Source organism: Macaca fascicularis, chromosome 4 (genome assembly GCF_037993035.2).
Source record: "Macaca fascicularis isolate 582-1 chromosome 4, T2T-MFA8v1.1".
NCBI classification, from domain to species: domain Eukaryota; kingdom Metazoa; phylum Chordata; class Mammalia; order Primates; family Cercopithecidae; genus Macaca; species Macaca fascicularis.
In genome coordinates this window covers 135,427,707-135,449,322 of record NC_088378.1, presented here as the reverse complement: position 1 = coordinate 135,449,322, position 21,616 = coordinate 135,427,707, and the positions used below count along the sequence as shown (strand labels likewise).

General features: G+C 47.6%; 2 protein-coding genes across 22 annotated transcripts in view; both read left to right on the top strand.

Annotated features, from left to right (window-relative positions):
- The window catches only part of BRPF3 (bromodomain and PHD finger containing 3), a 35,584-nt gene extending 27,458 nt beyond the window's left edge, over window positions 1–8,126 (top strand). For 12 of the 17 annotated variants that reach the window (XR_012433847.1, XR_012433849.1, XR_012433850.1 and 9 more), the window contains 3 exons: window positions 619–716; window positions 4,254–4,408; window positions 5,777–8,126. Coding sequence is in view for 12 of the 17 variants with exons in the window: in XM_045390743.2 (XP_045246678.2) it covers window positions 619–716; window positions 4,254–4,408; window positions 5,777–5,960 (437 nt within the window). In the remaining 5 variants the exon portion in view is untranslated. The remainder of the gene's footprint in view (window positions 1–618; window positions 717–4,253; window positions 4,409–5,776) is intronic. The other 5 variants (XR_006697535.3, XM_074038245.1, XM_045390744.2 and 2 more) reach the window with 2 other exon arrangements.
- Window positions 8,127–18,943: 10,817 nt separating this feature from the next.
- PNPLA1 (patatin like domain 1, omega-hydroxyceramide transacylase) overlaps window positions 18,944–21,616 on the top strand; it is a 73,603-nt gene continuing 70,930 nt past the window's right edge. For all 5 annotated transcript variants that reach the window (XM_074038241.1, XM_045390749.3, XM_015449495.4 and 2 more), the window contains exon 1: window positions 18,944–19,209. Coding sequence is in view for 2 of the 5 variants with exons in the window: in XM_074038239.1 (XP_073894340.1) it covers window positions 19,187–19,209 (23 nt within the window). In the remaining 3 variants the exon portion in view is untranslated. The remainder of the gene's footprint in view (window positions 19,210–21,616) is intronic.

The window sequence follows — 21,616 nt, the reverse complement described above, 5'->3', positions numbered from 1 at the left end:
CCCCACTCAGGGAGGCGCAGAGAGCAGTATGTGGCATTGCCCAAGCTGGATTTTGGCCCTTCTCCCTAAGGCTGTGAGGATGAAGCAGTTACATTTTTCCAGGGAAAGCCATCTTAGGTGTTCTAGTTCAGAGGTCGGTAAACTATGGCCTATTGCCTATTTTTGTATGGTCCATGGGCCAAGAATGGTTTTTACGTTTTGAAATGATTGAAAAGAAAATCAAAAGAAGACTGATATTTTATAACATGTGAAAATTACATGAAATTCAAATTTCAGTGTCCAAAAAATAAAGTTTTATTGGGACATAGCCATGCTCATTCATTTATAGATTGTGTATGTGACTGCTTTCATGCTATAACAGCAGTGTTGAGTAATTGCAACAGAGGCCGTGTTGCCCACAGAAGCTAAAATATTTACTATTTGGCCCTTTACAGAACTAGTTTGCTGACCCCTGATCCAGTCTAACTTCTAAGGAAAGGAGAGGGAAAAGGAAGGGTGGAGGGGATGTTGTGACTCATTCCTGGGTTGCCCCAGTCAAATGGAGGCCACAGGCAGGCCTTTTGGGTACCATTCCAAGTCCCCTTTGGGTGCTGTCTCCTCCCCTCCCCCACCCCCCAGGCAGAAGCCTCCTGCTGCCCTTTGAAGACCGCGGAGACCTGGAGCCCTTGGAGCTGGTGTGGGCCAAGTGCCGAGGCTACCCCTCCTACCCTGCCTTGGTGAGTCTGCCCCAGACGCCACCCTCCTACCTCCCCTGCCTTGCCTTGGGGGCTAATCTGATTGGATTAAGCCAGCAGAGTATGGTGGGAGTCAGAATGTCTTTAGCTGTAGATGGGAGGGGGGTTTTGCCCCAGCCTGAGTGGGTCAAACTAGCAAGGCTCCCAGCTTGGGGCACTAAAAATAGGCTAAAAGTATGCAGATGAAGGCCAGGGTTTTTAGAGTTTTAATGGCATTTAATAGCATTTATTTATTTCCTTATGCATAAAAGTAACAGGGCCCATTTTAGAGAATCTTTAAAGCTGCTGATAATGCTTAGACGTTTTATTAAATATTTGTCACGCTAAGTCCTTGAAATACTGAGGAAAGTATGATTATTCCATTTTCTAAGGAAGAAAACTGACTATTTGTGGTCATTCAGCTAATAAATGACAGGGTTGGAATTTGAGCCCAGGGCTTAAAATGTGTGACGTCAAAGCCTGTGTTCTGAGCCACTGAGTTCAAAATCATCCACAGTCCTGTCTATTCAAGGATAATTTGGGGTGTATATCCACTTACTCTTTTATAGAAAATGTATAAATATGCATATATATGAGACCATACTGCTTTTAGCCTCCCTTTCACCTAACAGCATATCATGAACATGCACATCTTATGCCATTAAACATTCTTTGTCAACATCACTTTTAATGATTGCATCGTCTTCAGTTGTATGCATGTACCATATTTTAACCATTCCCTAGTTGGTCACTTAGATTGTTTTGAATTTTTCACTATGATAAACAGTTGGCAATAAACTTCATTGTAGCTTTACCCTTGTGCACATCCATGATTATTTCCTTACAGTGAATTCTTAGGAGTCCCTTCTTGGGGCAAAGTCTATGCAGAATTCTGATACAAGTTGCCAAGTTGCCGAAAGTTCATTTTGGTTTATACTCACACCAGCAGTAACTAAACTTTTCATTTCTTTCATAGTAGCAGCAGCTAAAAATTCAATTTTTGCCACCTTGATTGTTATTTCTGAACTCTGTCTCAGTTAGAGAGGTAGTGTCCATCTGGCTCTGGAAGATACCACTGATACTAAACCTTTGAGGCATGTCAGAATAATCTGGGGAAAATTTTAAAACAATACCCATGTCAAGTCACCTGCACCCCAGCACTATCAGATTAGACTCTCTGAGGCCAGACTGAGGCATCAATATTTTTTAGAAAACATCCTAAAGGATCTGTAGCCAGGATTGGGAACCACCCCACCAAGCTCTTACATGTATACAGGACTCTGGGTTTCTCCCAGCCCCTTCATATCTGTGACTTTAACAGCAGCCTTTTAAGATAAGGAGAGGAGGAATTCTGATCCTGTTTGGTCAGATAAGGAAATCATAGCCCAAAGAGGTTGTATTAATACAGTTTGTTGGAGCCATATTGGAAACCATGTTGCCTACTCTACTCACTCCTTAGCAGTAGCAGGTGGGAAAAATTCATACTGATCTAGCAACTGAAGAGTTAGGGCCTGGGGCTGCCTGCCTTCACAGGGCTCTCTGCCTTGCCAGCGGTGAAACTGCAGGACTCCCAGCTCAGTCATTAAAGAAGTGATTAAGCTGTGCAGGTTTGGATTTAAAAAACAAACAGAATACCTCACAATGCAAAAACACTAGCCTAAAATTCATCTTTTTTTTTTTTTAAATTACCCTCTTAATTATACATTTTCTGTTATGATTAAAGAAATTCAGCCACCACCTGAACACAACCTGTGTTTTTATTTTGGTGTATGCTCTCCTAGTCTTTTTCCTATGCATTCTTCAGTATGTATTTGCATCCATAGATAGTGGATATAAAGTTTTTAATTTTTTCTGGCTCTTGTCTGTTTTTTTCCTTGTCTTTTAAACATTTTTTCTTTTTTTTGGGTAAGAGTAATATACTACATTATAGAAGTTTGGAAAAACAGGGGGAAAAAAACAACACAAACCCCACCATTCTAGTGTTGACTCCAAGCATTTTGTATCGTTCTTTCTATTTATTGTTCACATATTCATATTATAGTTGTAATAATAGTGTATGTACACTTATGTTAAGTTTTATCACAAGCTTTGTTACCATGCTGTTTTACATTTGCATAGTATTCATTGAATGAATGGACCATTTATTATTTTGGGACATGAAAGCTCTCCTCAGATGGCAGACTTATCCACCTTGCTTTTGCCCTCGGGAAATTTTTCACAATCTACCCTCTGCAAGCACCCTGGGTTCCGAGGCAGGAGCCAGCATGCCTTAGTCAAGAGGAAACATATCAGAGTAGCCTCACTGTCTTGTTTGGTAATCAAGGAAGCTTACAAGGGCTTGTATGGTGGTTCTTGTTAGGACTCTTCAATCCCAGGAGGGACAGACAGCCTGGGAGAGAGAGTTTTGATCAAATTACACACCCGGTGGGTGGGGTAAGGTGGTTCTTCCTTAGAGTAAACGCATAACCAGAACAACTGCTTTCAGCTGCTTATCTTAAGAGGGATGTCGTGAAATTGGCAGACGTGCAAAGGTAAATAATGAGAGCAGTTTATTATGAGAAGGGGCCCAATGGGACAGCATATGGGAAGTAAGATTGCTCTGTCTCTGGAGAAGGCTGCTTCCTCAGTAAGTTCCCAGTCTTTGCTCCCAGAGCTATTAGCTCTCTGCTCTGGAGGCAGGGGCTGCCTAGGAGGCAGTGGGCTGTGGAGGCCCAAGCCTTGTCTGGTTTTAGTCCCAGTGTGATTTTAGCCAGCTACATCCTGCTTCTGTGCTTGGTGTTTTCCTCTGTCAGCTAACACCTGTCAGCAGACTTCTCAGCATCAGCAAGAGATTGAAATGAGATGATGTGTGAATAATTAGGAGCTCTGGAAACTTTGAAAGTGCTCCCTAGACCTGGATTTTGATTGTTGTGTTGATGCTGCCGGGCATTTTGCTGAGCACCCGCCTTCTCTGAGCCAGGCAAGGCGGGGCTGGATGCCAGAAGCAAACCTGAAGAAGGGCCCAGCTGCTGCCCTTGTGGAGCTTGTTGCCTCAAGGATTAATGCCTCCAGTGGCCCTTGTTTCCACCCACATCATCCCCCTCTCCATCAACCTCCAAGCTCATTCTCTAGCTATACACTGAGCCTCCTCTCTGATCTTACCATGGAGGTGTCACAAATATACCTGGTCCATGTATCAGGAAGGATTGTAGTCAGACAGAAAGGTAGTGGGTAACCAGAGACCTTGTTAGAACCAACTGGATGGCCTTCCTGATGCAGAGCCTTCTTCATAGCTGTGGTACCTAGGGAAGGCCCCCGAGCATTTGAGGTGAATTGCAAAGGTACTAAAGGGAAATTGACAGGAAAAAAAAAGTGACCTGTACTCTTCTGTCCTAAGGGACATTGGAGGAAGAGGTTTGCCTGTCTGGTCTGGACATCAAAGATATCCCACTCAGACCTGATACTCCCCTGATGTAGGTGCTTCAGCAGTTGGTCCTGCAGCAGGGGTGCTGCTCACCCTGGCCTCCCTCACTGAGTGCCCATCTTCTATTCTGCCTCCAGATCATCGATCCCAAGATGCCCCGGGAGGGCCTCCTGCACAATGGCGTTCCCATCCCTGTCCCCCCGCTGGACGTGCTGAAGCTGGGAGAGCAGAAACAGGCAGAGGCTGGAGAGAAGCTCTTCCTTGTCCTCTTCTTTGACAACAAGCGCACCTGGTTAGTGGGTGCTGCTGTGAGGGGGCTGAGGGGCACGCCAGGGGTCTGTGCTAGTGAGGTACACAGAGGGGCCATGGATGCAGTTACCCTGGTTTCCACCCAGGTGAAGGGGAAGGCATTACTTGCCAGCAACAGGCCTGTACTTGCCATGTTAATAGTAACTGAGGGGTGTTGCAGATCAGATTCCCTGGGAAACACTCTGAGGTCGAGACTTGCATCAGGAGGCTTATTGAGGAGAGCTGTGGAGTGGGAGTGATGCAGCACTGGGCAGAAGTTGCAATACAGCCCACTTGCTGTCTCACCTCATCCATTGGGCACATCTGGAGCTGGGTGGCTCAACAAGATAGAGATGTCAGGAATTGGGGCTGTGCCTTTTTGCCCTGTGCCAACTAGTAATTGAATGCCACTGCCCCAAGGGAGGGGTGTGGCCTGGGCCAGAGGCTTCCTTGGTGGAGGGTGATTCCTAGTGAGGGACTCAGATGAGAGCCTGTCGGCTTCCAACACTTCCAGTAGCTTCTGGGAAGCATGTTTCCATCCTGAGGGGGGTTCTGGCCAGTGGAGTGTCCACTACAGGAGACTTGCTCATTTATGGTTTACAGTACTTAAGGTTTCTCTTAGCACCAGCAAGAGAGTACTTTCACCTTAGCTTCTATAGAGTGAGGAGGGAGAACTAGCTAATAAAAATAGTGATAATAGCAGCTGCCATTGAGTGCTTACTGCATGTACTTATGCAGATTGCTTTATATATCTGATCTCTTTTAATCCTCATTTAAGTCTTCATTAATCCCCTCATAATCCATTTTGCAGATGAGGAAGTTGAGGCTCAGAAAGTCCAGATCCTGTAGCCAGAACTGAGATACAAAACAAGATCTTGTTCCAAAGGCTGTATTCTTAGCCACATGTTGTATTCACCTGGGAAGCTTTAAAAACACACACACAGTGTGCAGGCCCCACTACAGATGAGTTTATCAGTTCCTGGCACCAGCTGTACTTGCTAGCCATTGCCCCCTAATTCTCCAAGGCAAGGCGAGGCTCAGAGCCCCCCAGGGTGGCTCAGCTGGCCCCAGAGGGCAGCAGGTGGGCCTTTCTTAGCCTATGGACCCTGACAACTCTCCAAACAGAGTGAGGGCCCAGAGAAGGACCTAGCTGCAAAATTGATTTCATGCCATTCCCCCACCCTACTCCTGCATATCCTGCTTGCTGCCCTGACCTGCTAGGTTCTTGGTGGCCTCCTGCATGGAGTCTCCCAATTTACTTCCCTCTGCCCTGTACCCTCTCCCTGGTTTTGCTGGTCCTGGCCAAGTGGGGCCACAGGAGCCCCCTGTGAGACCCACTACTGCCCAGCCTCTTACTGTGCTTGCATTTCAGGCAGTGGCTTCCAAGGGACAAAGTCCTGCCCTTGGGTGTGGAAGACACCGTGGACAAGCTCAAGATGCTGGAAGGCCGCAAGACCAGCATCCGCAAGTCAGTGCAGGTGGCCTATGACCGTGCGATGATCCACCTGAGCAGAGTCCGGGGGCCCCACTCCTTCGTCACTTCCAGCTACCTGTGAGGGCGGGGCTGGGCCTGCATCTGCTTGCCCTGCCTCCGTCCCGCGGGGCACAGAGAATCCTCTTCTGCCCCTGCCAGATGTATGGCCGGCAGCTTCCCCCTCTATGGTAGGCCAGGGACTGGGCTTCCTCCCCACTAGGGGCAAGGCCCCAGTTTTGACCAATTGCATGGTTCTCCTGGCAGGCCTGCTGTGTGCCAAAAACTCCCACCCAAGATCCCTCAGGGGATTTTTTACTGAAGAACCAGTTAGAAGTAGAAAGAGCTGTGGGGCTTGGGCCCAACTTAGGAGATGGACCCCACCCAGATGGCAAGAGGTCCTGGGCTCCTTCTTGAGGGGCTGCCTGGCCCCCTCCATCCTGCTCCCATTAACTACACCTCAGGGCGGGTGAGGTTCTGACACTGATCCCAGAGATGCTGTGGATATGCCAGGGTCCCAAGGGGAATCTCCCCAAGCTCACTGTCTCTCCCGCTTATCGCCCATTCTCACACCTCTTCCCTGTCCCATCTTCTGTACCCATTGCTCACCTTTTCTTTTTCTCTTGTGCCAAACTGACAGAAACCGTCACCACACTGGTCCTTTTCTGTAATGTCTCATTCCCCTTGAGGCCAGCTGCTATGCCAGGTGGTGTCTCTGCCAGGCTCCTCAGGGCCCAGACAGAGGCCAGCCCACAACCTGTGACCCCCTCCCCCAGGACATCACCTCCCACCCACAGACCTTCCCTTTTGCTGTCGACACAACTTCCCAGCTCTGCGAGTGTGCCCCCTGGATCAAGGCGGGTCCCCTCTTGTTTTCCTTTGCTGCCACGAGGTGGTCCAAGCCTCCAGAGTAGGCTCCTGTCAGGCTGGGTGTGCGAGTGTCCATCTGTCCACGTGGACGTCGAGGGTGGTTGGGATGGAGCTGTGCCCGTCAGTGGGGTCTGCCCTCTCCCCCCTTTTCTCCTCTCTTCTCTCCTCATGGACTTTTTCTGCAATTGCAGTCTTAAGCTTCACTCTCCACCACCCGGATGGCATGGCGCCTGCCACCAAACATCTTCCTGGCCTGCGCTCTGCCCTGCCCTGCCTAGCCTCTGCTACTCCTACTTCCCAACTTCAGGGAATGCATTACTTTTATTTCAAACTCTCTGCCTCCTTCCTTCTTTCTCTTCAACCCCCTCCCCACCTTCACCTTCTCAAAAATGGAAGGAAAAAAACTGTGAACGGGGAATGCTGACTGACAAACCAACACAACTTTCAGAGGCTTCAGTGTCTGTTCTCTAGACATTTCTTTTCACCTCCTGAGCACCAAAGTCGCAGGGCCAGTTGCAGGCTGCTGATTGCCATGTTGATTTTTAACCTGATATTCTTTTTAATTGTTTTAAATTTTTCATAGGGGAGTTTTGGACAAAACAAAGTCACTGGGGAGATCACTGCCATTTTTACACACTTGACTTTTTAAAAATACAGCCAACCAACCACCACAACTTCTTATACATTTGGGACATGAGCCAGAGTTTAAAAGGGAACCAACAAAACACTATAACTTAAAAGGATGGGGTTTTGGATTTTGTATAATAATAAAAACAATACAGCATATGGCTAGGGAAGGACATGGTGTATATAATTGTAAAATACTGTTCTAAATTATTCAGGCCTATAGTTTCCATTATTGGAGTCCTCCATTGTGTGGCCACACAGTGTCGTTGATTTAAAGGAGCCAGTGCTTCCCCTCTCCCCAGGTAGTTGGTCAGCTGTGGACTCTGTGACCTTTGTCTAAACCTGTGTTGTAAGATCTTGGGACTTTCTCCCTCTCTTTCTATGTCTATCTCTTCCCCCCAACACTTTCTCTTCTTAGTCTCTCTTTATTTTTCAATCTCTGAATCTTTTAGTCTCTCTCTCTGAGTCTCATTTTTTAAAATGCTCTTTTAGAATGGGAAACGGCTCAGATCCTGCTGTGGCATGGGGCCTATGTGTCTCTGTCGCGTCTGCTGTGAAGCACATGATGCTCTATTTATTGTAGAAAGTGACTTTATTTGCTTTCTAGAATTGTTTATAACAGATGGTATAAGAGAGGTAATAAACAGAGAAAAATCTATGCTTGTAAAGAATACAAAAGTTAATTTTACCTACTATAATATGACTGTCTGAAACTTATTTTCTCTCTGAGAAATAAATGTTCTAATGGGCAGTAGTTGCTGTGTTGTGTTTAATCAGTAGGGACCTACCCCCTACCCTTCTCTTCCCGTTCCCTACAGCCACCTCCTCAACAGGCCAGGACCATTAAGAATGGGGTTGTTTAGCTGTTGCAGTTTCCTAGCTAGTGAGGGCTGTATCTTTTTTTTTTTTTTTTTTTTTTTTTTTTTTTTTTGAGGCAGGGTCTCTGTTGCCCAGGCTGGAGTGCAGTGGCATGATCATAGCTCACTGCAGCCTCAATTTCCTAGACTCAAGAGATCCTCCTGCTTCAGCCTCCCCAGTAGCTGGGACTACAGGCACGTGCCACCATGCCCAGCTATTTTGTGTTTGTCATTTTTAGTAGAGACGGAGTCTCACTGTGTTGCCCAGGCTGGTCTCAAACTCCTGGACCCAAGCAATCCTCCCGCCTTGGCCTCCCAAAGTGCTAGGATTATAAGTGGGAGCCACCATGCCCAGCCTCTATCTCTTGGACCCTTGGGAGCAGTGTGAAGATGTTCTCTGATTTTGCTTCCCTCCTGCACAGCGCTGGCACCTTCTTGTAGCTATTGGAAGGTCTGTCCTACCTTCCCATGCCTCGCCTTCCCTGAGGCCATGTTCCTTTAGGAGCCTCTGCTCCTCATTAAGAAGGAGAGTGACCTGGCCGGGCGCGGTGGCTGAAGCCTGTAATCCCAGCACTTTGGGAGGCCGAGACGGGCGGATCACGAGGTCGGGAGATCGAGACCATCCTGGCTAACACGGTGAAACCCCGTCTCTACTAAAAAGTACAAAAAACTAGCCGGGTGAGGTGGCGGGCGCCTGTAGTCCCAGCTACTTGGGAGGCTGAGGCAGGAGAATGGCGTGAACCCGGGAGGCGGAGCTTGCAGTGAGCTGAGATCCGGCCACTGCACTCCAGCCTGGGCGACAGAGTGAGACTCCGTCTCAAAAAAAAAAAAAAAGAAGGAGAGTGACCCTTTGGACACACCTGGCACTTACTTACCAAGCTTGCTGAACTCGAGAGTTGAGGATGCGCACACCTCCTGTTTCATTGCTGCTGTTTTCATTCTATAGATGGGTAGCTGGGACACACACACAGGGGAATATAGGCCTCACTCCTCTTAAAGCTGGAAGGCATCCTTGAGCCTACCTGGTCTTCATTTTAAAGACAAGGGAACAGACTAGCAAAATAAAAAGACCAAGGTCAGCCAGCTGAGAAATTGTGGCAGAATTCTGGGACAAGGATCCGGCCAAGGCTTTCTTTATGGACTCCACAGCATTTCAAGACTCCACTGGCCTATTCTGTATCGTGTTCGTCTCTCAGTGGCTGTGGCTCTGGCATTTCTGGGTGGGAATGTCCTGAAAAGCAGAAGCAGAGGAGAGTTCCCAGAGACAAACTGCTTAGTTGCTGGGCATGGAATAGCTTTTCCCCTGTCCCTACTCCTATCCCATTCTGGTCCTACCCGGCTCCTACGCTTGTCTCAGTGGTGTGGCTGAGGACTCAGCGGTCTCTTGATCACTTCCTCGATGGGGCCTTTGACAGCCTTGTCACTGAAGTCAAAAAAGTGTCGAAGTTCTCGTTTTGGCCTAACTGATAAAGTACGGCCGGTGTGCTGATAATCCTTGTATTATGTGTTGGGGCTGCAAAGACACACACCCTGGTCGCAAGACACTCACAACCTGATTTATAAGATACACCTCACATAACTCCGCGTAAGACCAGCGTGAGAGTCTCAGACATGTGGAAGCGTTTAGGAGAGACATGTTTGGTTGGGCAGTAATGAAAGCTTTCAGAAGCAGCAATTAATTCAAGCCTTGACAAATGGGGTTAAGAAAGACTTTATGAATTGTAAGTTGAATTAAAAAGACATTTGCAAAATATTTACAAAATATTTAGGGTGAAATTACAAGCTCATTCTATAAAACATTTTAGAAATAAAAGTGGCCAGATGGGTAGGATTTTAGCACGTGAGGCTAAGAAGCGGAGGCAAAGTCAAGAGAGGGATTGTGTATATTCCAGCTCCAGTGACTAGCTGACCTCCCATGTGACTGGAAGCCGCTGAGGTGGCGAGCAGTATATTGGGCTTAAAAGCCCTGTCACTGTCACTCACTGTGTGACCCTGGGCCTCTCTGAGACTGATGTAATAAAGGATCCCGAAGACAGGGCAAGGTGGGTGCCATTCATATATGGCAGGTAGCAGCATTCATTGAAAGATCTGAACAGGGCAGAGACTTGACTGGAGCTTGGCAACTAACTAAACTCAAAGTTAAAAAGCAGGAGTGTTGAGACAGGATACTGGGTGGCTGCTGGAGGGATCACTGTGGGTTTTGAAGGGAGGAGAAAGTATAGTTTTTTGATGAGTTTGTGTTGTCTATGGGACATCTAAGAAAAACCTCCAGCAAGCAGATGAGAGTTGAGCCCAGAGTTCAAGAGAAAGATGGGAGCAGATGACAGAAATGTGGGCACACTGGAGACCACCTGGGCAGTTAGAAGAATGGCCAAGGACAGCAAGGAAGGCGAAGGACAGACCCGAGGAAAGCCCCTTACATTTAAAGTCTGGGATTGGGGAGAGGGAGAGACAGCACCTTTTGAGGGGTCTGTTCTCCAGGGAGGGCCTCACAGGGAATGTCAAGCCCTCATGCCACAGATGGAAGGGAGAGGCAGGTCAGATGTGCTCGGCATCACAAACAGGAAAAGGCAAGGCTGGACCAGAACTCAGCACCCAGCCCTTCCTGGTCTCCACAGACTTACATATTACTCGAAGTAGGCAAAAGTGTCCTTAATAAATTTTATCAATGTTGTGATTGAAATTCATGAACTCAAGTCTAAAATGATACCGTGATATTGGGACGTGTGTTGGAGACACTCTGACTCTTGGAACAGAGAATCCCATTCTCCTAACAAGTTTAAAAAAATCATTGAAAGCATTTGCCAAAATCCCTGGTCAGCTTGGCTGCTTCCATTAATGTATTAGATGCCGTTAGCACCTGAGTGTGAATGTGCCGGTGTTCAGACGGGCTCTCCTGACCTGGCTAGGCTCTGAGCTTCACTTTGAGAGAAGAGCAGGGGCTAGTGGCAAGACTGCCAAGATCGGAGCAGTGCTGAAGGAGAGATGGAGGGTGTGGGCCTTGACTACCCCGAGTCTGCAGGCCTCCCACAGTGTCTGCAGTAGGGCAGTAAGTGTGCAGGTCTCTAGTCCTGCTGGCTGCAGCCTTCTGGCCTCTCCTGAAGCTGGGATGAGGGAAGGAGGTCTTTGGAGGACGGAAGTGGTTTCTCCAAAAGGTGGGGCAGAAGTTTCTTACTCTGTGGTGAGGAAGAAGTGCCAGGGAGATACGTGCTGGGCTAGAGCTGGAGGGGAGTGCTGGCTCCACCCTGGTGATAGGGGAGAGCGGCAGGGAAGTGCTGGGGAGAGAAGGGCCGGGCCCCTGGTGAGGGCGCGACCTTCAGACCTGGCCCACGGACCTAGGTGAGAACAGGCGCTCTTGTTTTTGAGCCCAAATGTTGCATTTTCCAAGACCACTCTGACCCACCACGCTCCCGACCCTGGGCCTATACAACCCACGAGACCCTATTGGGCACACACACACAGGCGGCTGGAAGTCCAGAGGAGTGGAAGAACACACCGAAAGGCACCAGCAGATGCCGACAGGCTATCCACTGCACGATGACGTGGAATTTGGCGGGGGGCGGTCGGAGTCCAGCTGCCGGGCAGCCCAATTCCAGGGGAACACCACCTTCCCACTTCATCCTCCTTCTGGCCTCCCCATTCACCTCATTAGAGCTACCTCCACTCAATAAAACCTGGCACCCATCATCCAAGCAAGCCCACAGGTGATCCTATTTTTCTGCCACACCAAGGCAAGAACCCAGGATACTGAAAGCCCTCTGTCCTTGTGATAAGGCAGAGGGTCTAATTGAGCCGATTAACACAAACTGTCTGCAGGTGGTTAAACTGGAAGAGCATACTGTAACATACACCCACTGGGGCTTCCGGAGCTGTAAACACTCAAACCTTAGACGCTGCAGTGGGGTCGGAGCCCACGCTCCCCATGACCTGCCTGTCTGCATGCTCCCGCTAGGGGTTGGAGCTACGGGGCACCAAAGAAGCGAGCCACAACCCCATCGCATGCCCAGCGAGGGGGATAAGGGAACTTTTCCCATTTCACTGGCACCTGGGGTGACCTTCTGTCTGCCCTTTCCCTTCGAGGGTGGCAGAAGGTAATCGGGGATACGTACGTGTGTGTGTGTACCTATACATACGTATTCTCTTCAACTTTAATAATAAGGCCAGAACTCCCAGGCTACACGCGGTCAAACACTCTGCTACTGAGCTCTACCCCCATCACAGGCTACATAGAGTCAAAAAAGCTAATTGTCCCCAAATTTCAGAAGGGCTGTGGTGCTGTTTCCGAAAACATTTTGTGTCCTTTGCTTGACACCCGTAAGGCTGGTTGGAAGAGGGTGGATTCAGTTGAACTCCTGAAGCCGTGTCTCAATCCCTTCCTCTTCCTTTCTGCCTGGTATTGGTCCCTTTGGGGGATGCAGAAGCCATACTGGGGATGCAACGTTGATGGTTCCTCATGGGCAGGGAGTGTCACATAAGGACCCAGGGGTAGACCCCTTCCCTCCAGCTTCACAGTCCCAGGTGACACCTGAAAGCGACTTTATCTAAGCTGGTCATGAAAGATTATAAAATTTGTGGGAGTTTTTGTATGTAATGTGGGAAAATTTTTAAGTGCAAAGGAGAAATTAAGAACTACCCTTATTCTGACCACGCAGAAATTACCATTTTAATGGTCTCTTGTTTTTTCTAGGTAGAGCATGTATTTTAGTTTCTTGTACTGGGTAGTTGAGAAGTCTGTTAGCTCTCTGACATCACTGTGGAAGTTCATGGTACAACGGGAATGCAAGTCCTCCCCACACCTCCTCAGCCTAAGTCTGGCTTTTTCTCGCTTGCTGTGGATTGTGGATTGGCCCAAACCAAGCATTGCCTGTTTGTTCCTCTGTTTTGTTAAAATATTGCTAGTCTCCATAGCATTTGAAATTAGATGGGAGCTACATATCTTCATCCTGACAACTTTGCTCTCTCGGGTCAATTTCCATGGAATTCAGTCCTAGACCAAATTCTGCCCCATGTACAAACACCTAATGAGTGAGGAAGCTACCATATGGCCATATAATTCTCCTCTTGATTGAGAAGTTCCCACCTCTGCTTTCGGGTACAGCCATCAGCATCAGGAACGAAGATCACTCCACAGCAGATACAACATGCTTCCGAGGGCAGGACCAGTTAGTGGAGTAGTCAGGTCGGGAGCAGGAGGAACAGAGCCGGAACTTTGAGTATTTGCATGTTTTAGATATAGTTTTACATATAGTAACTCTGGCACACAAATCTTAAGTTTAATCTCTATGAGTGTTTATATGTGTACCCACCCATGAAACTGGGACCCAGACCAAAATACAGAATGTTTCCAGTGCCCCAGAAGGTTCCTCATGACCCCGCCCAGTCAGGACCCCCTCTGCAAGTGTAACTACCATCCAGACTTGCATTGTCCTGAGTTAGTGTTGCTTGTTCTTGAACTTCACATTAATGGAATCTCACAGCTTGTGCTCTTTTGTGTCTGGCTTCTTTCATTTAACATTGTAGCTCTGAGCTCCACCCTGTTTTGCATGTAGCTATAGTTTGCTTTTTGTTGTTGCTGAGTAATAGTCCATCATCCAAACACACTACAGTTTGTGTATCCATTCTCCTGCTGATGGGCACTGGGTTATTTCTGGTTTAGGGCTGTTATAAATAACACTGCTGTGAACATTCTTGTACATGTCATTTGATGGACATAAGTGCTTGTATGTCCCAGGAATGGAATTACTAGGTCACGGGGCAGATATATGTTTAGCTTTAGTGGATTCTGCCAGTTTCCCATTTGGTGTTCAATTTACATTCCCTCCTGTATTCATCTGATCTTGCACAGCTCCCCACCTGTATTAGTCTGATCTCTCCCAGCTATAAATACATACCTGAGACTTGGTAATTTATATAAAGAAAAAAAGAGGTTTAATTGGCTCATGGTTCTGCAGACTGTATAGGAAGCATGGCTGGGGAGGCCTCAGGAAACGTAGAATCATAGCTGAAGGGGAAGGCGAAGCAGGCACATCTTATGTGGCCAGAGCAGGAGGAAGGGAGCAAAGTGGGAGGTGCTACACACTTTAAAACAACCAGATCTGGCCGGGCACGGTGGCTCACGCCTGTAATCCCAGCACTTTGGGAGGCCGAGGCGGGCGGATCACGAGGTCAGGAGACCGAGACCATCCTGGCTAATATGGTGAAACCCTGTCTCTACTAAAAATACAAAAAATTAGCCAAGTGCTGTGGCAAGTGCCTGCAGTCCCAGCTACTCCAGAGGCTGAGGCAGGAGAATGGCATGAACCCAGGAGGCGGAGCTTGCAGCGAGCCGAGATCATGCCCCTGTACTCCAGCCTGGGCGACAGAGCGAGACTCTGTCTCAAAAAAAAAAAACAAAAAACAACCAGATCTGAGTCATGATCCAATCACCTCCCACCCAGCCCTTCCTCCAACACTGGGAATTAAAATTCAACATGAGATTTAGGTGGGGACACATATCCAAGCCATATCAGAGTGTAGTTGCTCCACATCTGTGCCAACACACCGTACTGCCGGCCTGTGGCGTTTGCTCCAGACCCACTTGTTGAGTGACTTCCATTAAGCTCCACTGTGCAGCAAGGCCTCTGTTTTCCTTTATAGTACTTTCTGGCTTTAGAGGGAGAGTTATGAACTGCCAAGGTGCTTTTCAACTGGGGAATCCTGATTAAGAGGATGGTGAGCGGGGAGAGCTCCCTGGAGTGGATTCGCTGCTGATCCTGTCCTGGACGCCAGGGCATGAATGCACCTGGCTGTGCAGCCCAGGCTTCTCTTAGCACCCACTTCCGTACTATGGTGCCACCCAGATCCCTGCATGGGCTGTTTGGGAAATAGGGTCACACTGGACAGTCCTTTTTAGTTCAGAGCAACACAACCGTTCCCACCTCATCCTCCCCGTCACTGCCATTGGGCTCTGAGGACCCACTTCTGCTCGAGGGTTGCTTTTTTATTTTCTGTTTTTGTTTTCTTGAGATAGGGTCTCAATCTGTTGCCCAGGCTGGAGTGCAGTGGTTCGATCACAGATCACTGCAACCTGTGCCTCGTGGGGCTCAAGCGATTCTCCCCGCTCAGCCTCCCAAATAGCTGGGACCACAGGTGTGTGCACCACCATGCCCGACTAGACTAATATGGTATTTTTTGTAGAGATGGGGTTTTGCCATGTTGCCCAGGCTGGTCACGAACTCCTGGGCTCAAGGGATTCACTGGCCTTGGCTTCCCAAAGTGCTGGGATTATAGGCGTGAGCCACTGTGCCAGGCCTGAGGGACCCATTTTTGAATACAGACCCCAGCCTGTGTCCTGAGGTGTTATACTTACCAGTGGCGCAGAAAGGACCCCTGCGCATCGCACCCATTGTGTCCTTGTCTACTGGCTGATGCCCAAAATTCTACCCTTAGTGCTTCATGCTTTTACCTCTCAAGGGCATGATCCTTGGGGACATGGCAGTGACCCTGGTTAGAGTGGGCCTGTTTTCCTTTAAGTGACTGGTATCCCAGTGTGAACAAAGGATGTGTGAGCAGGTTTCGATAAGGCAATACAGCAAGGACACTGAGTCCTTGAGGGGAAGGTTTAAAAGGAGATGAAAAGGGCCTACTTGCAGCTGGCTGACCTTGGTGCCACAGACGCACATTTCAGCCATCAAGGATGAAGGCTCAGAAGACTCTGAAGCAACTTCAAAGGAATCGCTCGGATCACAGGTGGGGTGAAGGTTGGAGATAAGAAGGCAGGGCCAGGGAAAAAGACCCAAGGGAGCCTCGTTTGGAAGCAGAGCTCTGGAAACAAGACTGCAGAGCCAGGGTCAAGCTGGGCAACTGTTTGAAGCCGGCCCCATCCTCAGGTGCAAGAAAGAGCATCCTCTGGGTCTAGGCCTGAGTTGTGTGCGGAGGACACAGGCTTTCCTGGGCGGGCCCTCAGGCTTCTGGCTCCACTCGTGCCTGTGGCATACACACAGGTTTTGATAGCCAGAGCTTCGCCAGTCCTCCTTTTTCTGCTCCCTGTCCCTCCCGGGACCAGGACTTGGCCTCTCCCCTCTACCTTCCCTTTTCTTCCTCCTTCCCCTATCTCCTTCTCTTTAAATTTTGTGATTTTTAAGTTCAATTGATTTATTGTCCCTCCTTGTCCCCAGCCTCCCAGTTCTCCTCCCCAGAGGAAACCAATTTCACCAGTTGCATGTGTAACTTTCCAGAGATACTTTATGCACATGAATGATGTGCATGTCCCCTTTCTCTATACAAATGGTAGCATACTTTTTATACTGTTCTAGGCCTCATTTAAAATTTTAAAATTAAATATCGAGTAGATACAAAAATAGTATAGAATATATATACATTTTAAAAACATTCACAATACAATAGGCCAGCATGGGTACCCACGCCCTGTTCTAGATAAAGAAGCTGGGCTTTTGAAACCATGTACCTCTCTCCAGGCCCACCTCCTCTTCCCCTAAATACTACCATGAATCTTACGCTTATCCTGCGCTTTTTGTTTCTTTATAATCCTACTGCCTGTTTATAATAGATTACAATAAATATACTATATTTTTATACTAAATAAGATAAATGTAATAAACATTATATGTAACAGACATAAATATATATAACACATTAATATGGTATACCGCCTCACTTTTTTGGATTATGAACAGTTTTCTACAGCTTGCTTTTATTTCACCCATAATTATAGTTCTGAAGTTCAGTGTACTGATATGCATGTCTGGAGTTAGTTCATTTTTCACTCTTGTATAGAATTCCATTGCACGGGGATACTATGATTATCTTCATTGGACTGTTTATTAATAATAATTATTATTGTTTTCTAATTTATTTTTTGAGACAGGGTTTCACTCTGTTGCCCAGTCTGGAATGCAGTGGTGCAATCATGGCTCACTGCAGCCTCAACCTCCAGGGCTCAAACGATCCTCCTACCTCAGCCTCCCAATTAGCTGGGACTACAAGCATGAGCCACCACACCTGGCTAATTTGTAAAACTTATTTTATAGAGAAGAGGTCTCACTGTGTTGCCCAGGCTGGCCTTGAACTCTCAGCCTCAATAGTCCTCCTGCCTCAGCCTCCCAAAGGGTGGCTTATGCCTGCTGGGATTACAGGCATGAGCCACTGTGCTTGGCCTCACTGGACTATTTTAGGACATTGGGTTGCTTTCAATTTTGGGCTTCTAGGAACAGAGCTGGTACAAATGTTCTTAATTGTTTCTTCTGGTGTGTGTTGGGGGGAATGTTGGGGAGTGGGGGTTGGGTAAGAACTTCTCTAGGGCATTTGCAAGGTCACTGAGAAAGTACATTGTCAACTTCAGTAGATAATGCCAAAGTTTTAAAAAGTGGTTATAACCATTCACACACCCGCTAGTAGTTTGAGCATTCCTCTGGCTCCACTTCCCACCAACACCTGCAATTATCAGCTTTTTAATTTTGTAGATGGTTTTGTGTGAAATTGTAACTCACTGTGGTTTTAGTTTTCATTTCCCTGGTTATGCATGCTGCATTGTTTTACTTAAAATATGTCTTGGTGACTATTCCATATCAGAGCAGTGAGGACTTCCTCCTCCTTTCTTGGCTGGAGAGTGTTCCATCGTCATATGAAAATCTTGTGGTCAATTTAACCCGTTCCCTATTGATAGACACTGAGTGGGCTCCAGCCTTTTGCAGTCGATTCTGCGATGCATAACTTTGTGTATAGATAGCAGGGCGCAGCTGCACATGGGGGTGTGGACATGTAGGTTTTTCACAGGAACTTCCTGAGATGCTTAGAAGAAAAGGAAAGATAGTGTTTGCTCCCCCTGGCCCTGTGCCTCCCTATTTTCAGCAAATTCCCTTAATTCCATGAGTGCCTCAGGGTCAGAATGACATCCATCCTGTCCTGTTTGTACTGCACCATCTTTTCTCTCAGTGATGATGTTCCTCTCCCACCTACATCCCTTCGAGCCACCCCCACCTCCACAAAGACTCCTCAGGAATTGTCTCTACCCAGCATCTCTTACTTTTTCTTTTCTTTTTCTTCCTTTCTCTCTTTCTCTCTTCCTTCCTTCCTTCCTTCCTACTTTCCTTCCTTCCTTCCTTCCTTCCTTTCTCTCTCTCTCTCTCTCTCTTCCCCCCTACTCCCTCCCTCCCTCCCTCCCTTCCTTTTCTTTCCTTCTTTTTTTCCTTTTTTTTTTTTTTTTTTTTTTGATCAGAGTCTTGCTCTGTCACCCAGGCAGGAGAGCAGTGGTGCAATCATGGCTCACTGTAGCCTCAAACTCCTGGACTCAAGCGATCCTCTTGCCTCAGCCTGCCAAATAGCTAGGACTGCAGCTGCTCGCCGCCATGCCCAGCTATATTTTTTTTATAGAGACAGGGTCTTGCTATGTTGCCTTGGCTGGTCTCAAACTCCTAGGCTCAAGCAATCCTCCCTGCTCAGCGTCCCCAGTCACTGCCAGACAACTTTCTTATGAACACCCCCATCTCGAGAATTCAAGTTAGTATTAACTGAGGGATTAGACTTTGCCTGGCCCTGAAAGAGAGAAAAATAAGCTGACCACCACTCTAGAGAGTGTTTAGTCTCAAAAGTGGGCACAGTAACACACACACACACACACAAAACCAACCAACCAAACAAAAAAACAGGTAAAGGCAGACAAATCCCAACCCATCCCCTATGTGCTATGCCCTGGGCAAACCCTCTGACATCCCTCAGACTCAGCTTCTTTCTCTATGAAAAGGGACAATAACACTTACCTCTTGTGGGTGTGAGGCAGATGAGGGCCAATGTTAATAAACCACTCACATTCATGCACTCACTAGTCCAAGCTTTCATTGTTGTCAATGATAATTCTAATTCGAGCAAGCTATGAAGAGGCTATGACAGACACAAAATCAGCCAGAGGGGAGCCCACATTGGAGGGCAGCCCACATCAGAGGGCGTCCTGGAGGAGGAGATGATTGAGCTGCTTCTATCAAGGTAAGCATTGTATAGGCAAGTGGGAAAATGTGCATGAATACATGGTAGGGGATGGTGAGAAGATTCTTGAAGGAGAGATCTGCAAAATCAGAAGCATGAAGAGTGAGGGAGGAAAGATTTGGACATGTTTGGGAACCAGTGCGTAAGTGGGGAGAGATGTGGATTGTAAAGGGTGTAGGACCTACTGCCCGAGAGGTGGCAAGAGCTCCATCTTTGAGAACTCAGTGGGCAAAACGAAGTCCTGGGGTGGGCCCAGGAATTGGCCCTGCACCAGAAATTCAGATGCACACTTGTGTTTGAGAATTGCTATTTTCATCTGAGGAAGGAGGTGCCGCCCAGGATGAAGGGATGTGGGGTTCAGTAGAGCAGGACCCTACTACCAGAGAGCCCAGCAGTTAGTCTGCAGGGGGCTTTGCTTTGGGAGGAAGCCTGGGGGCTGGCATTGCTTTTGACTCAAGATACTCACCTCCCCCAACTCTGCTTTGATGTGGTATCCTGCAGGCATAAGGACTGCCATGAGCTGGCGCCTGGGGCATTGCATGGGAAAGGAAAAGATGAATTGCATGTGCCCTCCAGGAAGTTTGGAAGCCAGCCTGGAGAGTGGGAAGCCAGGGCTGACTAAACATCTATAGCAACCATTTCCAGCTAAGAGCTTTAAACTCATTAGTCTCAATCTCCCAACAGTCCACGAGGGTTGGAGGCATTATGTAATTGTCATGCCCCTTTCCTGCACAGATTGAGCCCCAGAGAGGTTGAGTAGCTTGGGCAAGGTCACACAGCTGGGAAGTAGTGGAGCTGGAATTCACAAGTCCATCTGATTCTAGAGCCCATGCACAGTGTTTCTTTCTCTCCCTTCCTCTTCCACTTCCTCTTTCTCCTCCTCCTCCTTCCTCTCTCTCTTTTAGATATTGCATTTACATGGTCTCAAAATCAAAGGGTACAAAAGGATATACAGTGATAATCCTCCTCCTCCTATTTCCCAGTTTTCCTTCCTAGAGAAAACTAACGGTACTCGTTTCTTGCAACTAGCTTTAGAATATTCTATTCATATATAAATGAGTATATTCCATAGATATTCTTCCCCATTTTTTAGACCAAGAAAAAAAAAAAAAAAGGTGGCATCCTATATGTACTGTTTGGCACTGAGGTTTTTTTGTGTGTGTTTTTTTAACTTAGTATTTATTGGTAGTCTTTCTGTATCAGTTCATAAAGAGCCTTTCCTTATTCTGTTTATTATCTGCATATTCAACTTATCCTCTATTTGGTGGATGTAGAGGGGGCTTCCGACCTTACGCAGTTACAACCCATTCTGTGTGAGCATCCCTGACCTCAGGTGCAGAAGGCATGAGCAGCACATCTGTCAGATAACACATCTGTCAGATAACACCCTAGAAGGGGAGATGCTGGTGCCACTCATTACCTTCTCCTCAAATCTGCTCACAGACTTAACCATAATGACACTTCTTTCTTCTATAATCTGGCTGCTCAGGCATGTTCCTCTGACAGCACTTTCTCCCACAGACTGTTGCCAAACTTGGGTCTGCCCACCAGGTGCAGCAAAGCCAAGCACTGACATTGGGATTTGCAGCGAGAGAAAGCGAGGCATTTACTGCAGGGCACCAAGGAATGAGAGTCAGGCAGCTCATGCTTAAGTCCTGAACTCCTCAGTGGCTCACAGGTAAGGGTTTTTAAAGGCAGGGAGGCAGAGGTTACAGGCAAAGTCATAAATCAATTCGTGGAGGCTGTGTATCGGTTTGACCTAAAAGGGTGGGACATCTTGAAGCGGGGCCTGCAGGTCATAGGTGAATTCAAAGACCCTCTGATTTGTGATTGGTTAAGGAGGCAAAGCTTTGTCTAAAAACCTGGGGTCAGCAGAAAGGAATGTTGAGCTCTGGACTGTGGGCGTGACTTCCTCCAGGCCCCTCAGGAAGAAATGTTGAACAAAGAATGGTGGTCTGAGTTCAGTCCTCGGCTCCCAACTGAAGTCTCCGTGCCAGTGGATGGCATTTTCCACTGTGGGGGGCCTGGGTTTCTGAAAAACAACTCAGAAACGTACATTAAGATGTTATCTTAAGTTTCAATAGGGAACCAAGTATTTTGTGACTAACTTCCTTGGCTATTTTCTTAAAAAAGCTATTATTACCTTCTTGCTTATTGTGTTCATTTACTCTCAGGACTAGCTAGGTGCCTGGAATTTCCCTTGAAAGAACTCAAGATTTTCCTTTATTTCCATTCCTGGCAAGGGAGTTATGCCTGGCAGGCCCTTAAACTCTGTCTCAACTCTGACTATCTGGATGCTGGTCCTGTCTTCCGGGCACTGCTGCGGGGAGGGGTGGGTGGCTCTGCCCCTGTGCCCAGCACACAGTAGTGGGCACTCAGCATGGGGGAGCTGCATCTGCTCTTCTGG